The 9369-nt window shown below is 32.7% G+C and overlaps 1 protein-coding gene across 1 annotated transcript; it reads right to left on the bottom strand.

Annotated features, from left to right (window-relative positions):
- Positions 1 to 6992: 6992 nt before the first annotated feature.
- On the bottom strand, positions 6993 to 8913 carry LOC130998157 (probable isoaspartyl peptidase/L-asparaginase 2). Its single transcript, XM_057923591.1, has 4 exons — positions 8444 to 8913; positions 8122 to 8355; positions 7783 to 7869; positions 6993 to 7700 (listed from the first exon to the last, which is right to left on the bottom strand). Exons 1-4 carry the CDS (start codon positions 8603 to 8605, stop codon positions 7197 to 7199), a joined length of 987 nt encoding a protein of 328 aa, XP_057779574.1. The 5' UTR covers positions 8606 to 8913; the 3' UTR covers positions 6993 to 7196.
- Between the last annotated feature and the right edge of the window lie 456 nt (positions 8914 to 9369).

The following is a 9369-nucleotide window of genomic DNA, read 5'->3' on the forward strand; positions in this document are numbered from 1 at the left end:
CTAACTATGTGGATAAAATTTTTTAATTATATATTTTATTAATTATGCAAAATAAATCGTACTCTTATAAATAATTTACAGAATATATATATATATATATATATATATATATATATATATATATGTACGGCATCACAGTTTTAGACTTTTCACTACGTAGTCTTCTACAATCTGCATGAGTCCATGGGTTGTGTTAAATTGACATACATTTGGAATTAAATGTAACTGTTGTGAATCCGAAAAACCAACAAAACAATAAAAAAAAAAATCTTAGCCTAACCCATGAAATCTTGACACGGTTTGAAATTAAGTTTGAAAGGTTTAGGTGAAGAATACTATCAAATTCTGCATAAACCTAATAATTGATGGACCCGCAACAATACATCAATTTTAATTAATTAGGAGCTGACGCAAACAATTCGACTGCGATATTTTTGTTTGGTCAAAACGACACCGCCTTACAAAATTTCTTCAAACTATACTAGCTGTTACCAAAAAGCGACATGTTATGTCTATATATCCCGTCAAAGAATATTAAATTAAGTATTATTCATTATTAGATCTAAGATTGTTCATAGAAAACTCATCATATTTTTGTGCCGGAAAAAAATATTCCACCTTATTAATTATGGACTCGAGGAATGAAAAATAAGAGCAACTAATATAGTGATACCTACGGCCCGGAACCGCCCGTTTACGGTTCACCGGGAAGATGAACCGTAATCGCCCGTGAAGAAATTGAGAAGGATCGATTTCGAGTCTAATCGAAAATAGCCGGTTAAAGAGCCGAACTGACGGTTTTTTTATTTATTTTTTATGTATTGTATATAATTTTCTTATTTTAACATTATTTAATACATTACATGTAACAAAATTGTTGAAAAATTATATACGAAATAAAATTATAACACATTAACACCCAAAATTTAAAGTAAAAATAATAATTTACATGTACAAATAAACTATAATTTTCAAACTACAAAATCGAACAAGTAAACTAAACTTACTTTTTTTATAAATGGAATGGGGTCATTTGAAGTGAGACAACCCAAAATAGAAATAGGGTCATTTGAAGCGGGACGGAGAGAGTACAACACTAGCTAGTAACTATCAAATTTGAATTTAAAAATAAATAAGTAAATCAGAAAGCCACCGATTGTGGACGGTTAACCGACGGTTTCCGGTCAGACGATTAACTGTCGGTCTTGTTCCATATTTTCGAGCCTAGAACTGGATCAAGTGTTTCATGATTTCGATTCTAGTTTGGATACGTGGTCAACGGTTCTAATTTCGATTCTAGTTTGGATACGTGGTCAACGGTTCTGGACTCAAACCATTGACCTAGGGTCGATTTCGAGCTGGTTACCTAGTTCCAGTTAGCCCTGAACGTCACTAAACTAATATCAAAAGACCAAAAGTGACTGTTGTGGTTGAATTCAAACACAAGATTCACTTAAGTATAAATTTAACAAGTTCAAAAACATGAATTTTTTTGCCATTTTTTGTCGTCTCACAAAAATATGAACATTTCTATTTTTGCACACTACCCCACCACAATTCTTTTATTTTTTATCTCTATTTTTTCATAAAGTGGGACCATTTTTCATTCACAATACACTTTTATCTAATATTTCTTAAAATTTATGTTACTTACAAATATTTATATTTTTGTGAAACGGAGGGAGTATTAGAATTTGATAACAATTCCAAAAAAAAAAAGCTAGCTATACATTATTGTCTTGGATTGATTCAATTCCTTTCATGAAATATTTTAATATAGGTAGTCTTGTGGTAACTATAAACAATTACTGCGATGTCTAAATAAAGCAGCTTCTTAATATAGAGGTTGATTATAGTGAAAATCACAATTTAAAATGAGAATTAAGACCACTGCACTGCTGTATAATTAACTGCATTCGATAAAAATGAAAATAAAAAATAAAATTTTTGCTCCCTCTAGGATTCGAACCCAGATAGTGCACTGATTCATCAAAATGATACATTCACCGTTGATATTCATGATCCAATGATTGAGGATGGTTCTTCGTTCTCATTTTAAAAATGTTTAAAATATGATTTCCAATTTGAAATTCAAATAAAACTTTAATGACAATTTTGTTAATTAAGGTTCTATGCAATATTAAAATCAATACATAAAATTAAAATTAACCTTTCATTAGCCCTTCAATTAACCGTCACTAACCTTTAAATTTAAAATTTCTTCATTTTTTTTTTCTCATTTTAGAGATAGAGATTTTTTTTTCTTCATTTTATTGAATTATGTTTTCAATATAATAAGTAATATACGTCTCAAATGGAAAAACCATAAAAAGACCTTTAATTTGATACTATCACAAGTATAAATTGGATTTACATTAAATAAGTAATGATAATTCATATTTTAACAAATTAAATATTTATATTTTTAAGTAATACTAATATTTTTCTTCAAATTGGAAATCATATTTTAAACATTTTTAATTTTTTCATAATTTTAATATTTTAATCCTTTAAAATCATGATTAATAGGACATTATGTAATTATTATAGAATAATAGCATATTATATATTACTATAATTTATTTTAAGAAACACAAAATCAATAAATAATCTCATTTAACATATTTAGACACTTTTTTTAATTATGTATATAATTATTTTATTTTATTTTAAGTATAATTGTTACCATGTGTTGCACTACGGAGAGCTATTCTAGTTAAGTTTAAACATCTTCAATGGTGTTAAATTAATTGTTAATCAGATCCCAATTTTCTAATAGTTCATTTTATAATACAATGGCATTCAAAAAGTTCTTACACCTACATACAACTTTTGAAAATGCGAATTCGATTTAATTTATTTTGTTAAAGTGAATTTTATTGAAATCCATGTATATCTTTTTGTCCCCAAGAAAACACCAACACCAAGCGGTGCGACCTCCTGTGTGTGAACAGTGAGGTCCCGGGTTCAAACCTCACTGCTCCCTCTCCCCAATTCCCCCAAGTAAAAAAAAAAAGCATCTTTTTATTTTACATACATAAATCGTGAATAACGTGGTTTAATTAAGTCGCACCATCACCATACTATTTGTTTTTTTGACTTAAGAGTAATACATGGGACCCATTATTATTTGAATATTTAATTTAACTGAAAAAAACGGCTGAAGCTAAATTATATGATCCGATTTTATTTGAAAATAAAAATATGTATGTATTCGCCGTATACCCGCTCTTCTTCTTTTTTTTTTTTTTTAATTATTTGATATTCTTAATTTCTGGAGTAGTCAATTTTAAATCAGAAATAAAGCGGGTTATATAACCAGAAAGTGGTGGCCTAATTTTAAATTGGTTAAGGCTTTATTCGAGAACCAAACAAAAGCAATCCTACCAACGGCTCAATTTATGTTAATTATTGTTTGTGACCACAATATTTACTAGATTTTAGAAGCTAATGGTTTCAAGAAAATTAATTTTAAAAAAATGGTTTCAAGAAAATAAAAAATAATTTCTGACATATTCATTTACTTCACATGGGATAGCTCTGATATTGTTTCTTGTTGGGAAAATAGTCAAATACCAACACGTTGTGAAGCTGTTGATATTTATAATAATGTCATTGTCTATCTAATAATGTCATTGTTTACCCTATTTATTAAAACTTAATTTATAAATTATGAGATATATATTCTCATTCCGTAGACACTGTATTATATTTCTTTTCTTTTTTTAGGGGGAAGGAGATCAATCTAATATCAAGGACCCAGCGAGGGAATGCAAAGTTAAAATCATTACACCATTCGAAGATAAAGCAAATTTGACAAGTTCTTCAACTGCTTTATTTGTCATACGGTGCACATGTCAGAAATCAAAAACAACATACTTACGAGCATGTTCGAAAGCTTCTCACATATCGTGTGTAAGAAATTGCAATTGAACATCAATTGAATATTAATTTTAATAAAATTTTCAAACTCATTATTTATAATAGGCTATAAATCCCACTTCGAATTTATTCATGGGGGGCGAGGCGTCACCCAAATTCTTTTGTTCAAATCGAAATATAAATGGAAACTCTTTGAATGCAAGTACACCCTTCTTCTCGAACCATTTATTTTTATGGTCCATCATTGTACAGCCCATCGCGAAATACTTTATTTTTAAATGGCTATTTACAAATAATATGGGTCGAATTAAGATTAGGGACACTTGAGCAATCCATGGCCCGTATTTCCTTAACAGATCCGGCCCAAAACATATAAAAAGAGAAAATACAAGGAAACGGTTTGAGAGGGTTCTCTCTCTCTTCACTGAGGATTTTAATTTTTAAAGTTATCTCTTTATTTAAAAAAATTAATTGTAATAACTTGAATCTTCAACTAAGAAACGCCTTATTAACTGGACTGCACTTCAATGTCGATTTTTATTTAGACGGTACTTCAATGTCGAATTAAGAGGATATTTGATTAAGCCTATTTTAGATATTTTTAAAAAATTTAAAGAGACTACAAAATATAATGTTTCAAAACATTATAAGCTATCAAAATAATTAATATTATTACATGGAGTATTATTTTTTAGAGGGAGTAATTAATCTTATAAATTAGAGTAGAATTGTGAGTTAGAACGAAATGCAGGGAGAAATGCAACGGGAAACAGAAGATAATTGGGTCCTTCAAAATATCTATATTGTGCTAAATATTAGGTTATCAGCTGCCTTATTAGCTTCTTTTTTTTTAATTATCCTTTACAAAAACAATTTAACGTAAGGAATGCGTTGCAAAACCAACGTGCGCAAGGGGAAATCAGTTAATATTAACCAAAACTTGACCACCATTAGTTTCCGACCCTAAACATCTGCAAATTTTGGTTCCAGTCTCACTATCAGCTTTTTTTTTTTTTTTTGATAAATTTACAATATTAATCCTAAACGGATTAATTTGATCCAAATCAGTAGCATTTAATATTATTTAATCAGTTTATGAATTGAAAAGTACGAATGGAATCCTTGTTCCACAATTTAGTATGTTTCATTCAACTTTTAATTTATTACAATTACTATTAATTACTCCCTCCGTCCACGAAATGAGTACCTATTTGTGAACGGCACGAGTTTTAAGAAATGTATGGAGTGTAGTGTGAATAGTTTAAGGGACCCATTTTTTAGTGTATTAATTAAAGAGATGTATGTGGTACATAGGGATGGCAGTGGATCTTGGACCCGGTCCAGATCCGTGGATCCAGATTCGTTTTTACGGATCTGGATCTCAATTTTTTGGACCCGACGGATCTGGATCTGGATCTCAGTTTTGAAAACGAATCTGAATCTGGATCTTGAAATTTTAGATCCGGATCCGGCCCAGATCCGACCCGTGGATCCGTTTTATTTTATATATATATTTTATATTTAGTTTACTAATAATATTAACTAAATTAAAAATAATAAATAAATTATATTCAAAAGAATAAAAACTAAAAGTAATTAGATAAAAGTATTTTGTGTTATATTTTTCATGATGGAAATTAGATGTTGTTGATTTTGTGAAATTTGTTTAATTTAATTTGAAAATAGTAGATCCATGGATCTGGACCCGTGGACCCACGGATCTGACGGATCTGGATCTGGATCCAAAATTTTCAGATTCACGGATCTGGATCTGGATCTGGATCTAGTATATGAAAATGGATCTGGATCTGGTATTGGCCAGACCCGGTCCAGATCCGGCCCGTTGCCATCCCTAGTGGTACACTTGCCAAAAAGGGGAAATAAGTACTCATTTCGTGGACGGACGAAAAAGAAAATATGGGTACTCATTTCGTGGACGGAGGGAGTATTAATATAATAAAAATATAATTAATTAAGGTTCACTGTTCCGGTTAGAGTTTATAAATATTTTATTTAATAATGAATTATTTGGGTTAATTAATTCAAAGTTATGATATATAATTTTTTTAATTTCAATTTTTAGTAATAAATATTAATTAGAATCTAATATATACTATTCCCTTCCTCTCACTAACAATGGCGTATATTCTATTTTGGATTGTCCTGTTATAAATAGTTTATTTTCATATATGACAAAAGTTAACCTTTAAAAAAGTTTATGCGCCTAGCCGCCTTCCAACTTTAATCAATTATCCTTCTTCTTAATCCGCATGTCCAAAAGTGTTGCGTCACTTATAGTAGGAGGAAATTAAAGGAGTAATATTTTTTTATTTTCATAACAAATAATTATAAAATAGAGAGATTAAGAATGAGACACACTAATTATAAAACAAAGGATTCAATTAAAAATAGCATTTAAAACATTCTCTTCGATTTGTGTAGTCAGCTCTCAAATTTAATAGAATATTACATACACGTTGGATGTGTTTGGTTTGAGTGCATGATAATGCATGATTGATAAAATAATCTAATTTAATTAAGTGTTTTTTTTTAGGGAAAATTTAATCAAGTGTTAGGTTTGTATGATTGGGCCCGTGATGGATAACTAGGCCCGTTACTTTAATAATGCAATTGAGTAATTATTTTGTAGCTTAAAATTGGATAGATTATTAAATTACTCTCCAACCCTATCAATTTTATCCATATCATTCATCAAATCAAACGTATCCGTAGTATATATAATAGAAAATAAATATTGCATAGAGCCATACATATACATATACATATATATATATATATATATATATAATAAATTATAGTCTTAATTATTTATTTGAAATTGAGAAGATGTCGAATCATCATAAATTTAAAAACAATTAAACATATATAAACACGACTTATTCTTATACAACAATATCTTAAATATTAATGGAAGAATATTATTATGGTTTGTTATATAGTAATAAAGTATAAATAATTTAATAATGAATAGGAAATAAAGTCTGACACAAAGGATTCGTTGCGACAACTCATTAGTCATTAGTAATCGAAATTGAAAATGCAAGCGGAAGCAGAAAAAGAGATAGTTATATCTGTAAAACCAAAAGGCAAGATAAAAAGAAAGATGTATTCAAAAGATTTAGGCTAAGAAGAGATAGGTTGATGGCGAGCAAACAAGCATGCAACTAAATGAAAAAGGAGCAAATACTAACATAGCATAGCAATTAGCATGTTCTATCATCTCATCTCATCTCATCTCATATGTCTATGACTAATGCTATGTATTATACTAGTTATTAATTAATTAATTACATCTACTCCCAAATCCCAACTTCCATGAATCCATCTTGAGTGGCACAACCCCTAAACATCCCAACGCAGTTGAACCCACACGCCACCTCCCCTTTGCTCGACACGGCGATGAGCCCGGCCTTGCCGCCGCCGTCGAGCCGGCGCTCGATGACAAAGTCCACCGCCTCCTGCAGGGGCAGGCCCTTGTACTCCATCACCGCCGCCACGTCACGCGCCAGGGTCCCGCGTATGATGGCCTCCCCCTCCCCCGTGCACGACACCCCGCACACCTCGCACGCGTACGTGCCCGACCCGATCAGCGGCGAGTCCCCGATCCGACCCGCCATCTTGTTCATCAGCCCTCCCGTCGACGTCCCCGCCGCGCACCGCCCCTGCCCGTCCACCACCACGCACCCCACCGTCTCCGGCGCGTACACGCTGATCGGCAGCCCGTTCATCTGCAGCGGCGGCGCCTCCACCGCCGCGCTGCAGCTATCCGACCCGCTTAGGGGGATCCGATAGTCGAACTGCCAACACAAATGCATGTCTTATCATCTTTCATTAATTAATTCACAAATGTTGGAAATACAAATTGGGAGCCTTAATTACCAGGATTGAGTTGGCTTCTTTGGCCAATTTGAGCATTCCAACGTTGTCCTCGGTGATGAAGTACTCGTTCTCAACCATCTCCACGCCCTAAATCAACATTTTATTTTATTTATTTTATTAAACAAGACAAGACATTAATATTAGCCCTTTTTCTAAAGGAAAAAACAATAAATTAAAGAAACAGCTTTTTGGAATAAGACAAAGGTGGCTAACAAAACAAAGAAGCAAAGAGCTGGAAGAACTCTCCTCGCTCACGTGTTACCAACAAATTCGGACCCCTGATTATTTTAATCACTCAACTCAACTGCGATTAAAGAGGAGAGAGAGAGAGAGATCCACCTGTTGTTTGGCGAATTCCTCAGCGCCAGAGAAAGCAAGATAGGAATGCGGCGATTTGTCCATAACGAGACGGGCGAGGGAGATGGGATTCTTGACGGTGGTGACGCCGGACACGGCCCCGCAGCGCCGGCCGGTCCCGTCCATGATGCTCGCCTCCATCTCCACCGTCCCCTTGGCCGTCAGCGCAGATCCACGCCCAGAATTAAACAGGGGATCACTCTCCAATTCTCGAATCTATATATATATATACCAAATCAATTATTCCTCGTCAACATGCATGGACAAATATACAAAGATTGAATTTTTATAGAAAGAGATATACAACGAGCTCGACGACATCAATGGGAGGGAGAGAGGAGCGGAGGGCGGAGATGCCGAGGTTAAGGCAACGAGTGAGAAGTTGCTTGGCTTCTTCTTGACGTTCCTTGGGGAGGTTTGGATCCACACCAGCGCCGCCGTGCACCGCTATAGCCCAACCGCCCATCCTCTCTCCTCTCTCTCTCTCTTGGATGCCGGCGCCTCCGCCGTGCTTTAATATCCGTGGAGTTTTTAAGTTGTGTTTGTGTTGCTTGTGATTTGCAGGATATAAAGGCGAGCGAGTGATGGGAGGTGGAGATTCTTTGCGCAAATTTATAGACGGGAGCGATCCATATCAAATGGACTCCAAATACTTCTTTTAATTACCTATTTATTTTTTTAATACTTACTTTTGGGTTCCGGATGCCAACTTACAACCTCTATCCAAACTTTTCCAATTACAACCTCATTTAATTTCATATATTAGTATAATCTTAACGCCCTTAAAAATAAAACATTTCAATAACAAGATTGTCACACAGGACACAGCTCAATAGTCAATAAATCTGAGGATCCGTAATTTTCTGATTTGGATTTGGAATATGCTTCATCCAGATCGTTTTCGATTTAATTCATTTAATGCTCACACTCTCAGTTGCTACGCTAAAGCAATATTCATTTACTCACCTCAATATTCGGATCGTAAATATATATACACATCCATTCAATTCCCCTAAAATAATAATAATAATAATAATAATAATAATAATAATAATAATAATAATAATAATAATAATAATAATAATAATAATAATAATAATAATAATAATAATAATAATAATAATAATAATAAATGAGTAATGCTAAACAGCCACATTGTGGTCACCCACAATTTATCTAAATAGAAAATAATTTAATTTATTTAACTTATTTTTTAAAGTAAAAATAAGA

This window comes from Salvia miltiorrhiza, chromosome 1 (assembly GCF_028751815.1).
Source record: "Salvia miltiorrhiza cultivar Shanhuang (shh) chromosome 1, IMPLAD_Smil_shh, whole genome shotgun sequence".
NCBI lineage: Eukaryota > Viridiplantae > Streptophyta > Magnoliopsida > Lamiales > Lamiaceae > Salvia > Salvia miltiorrhiza.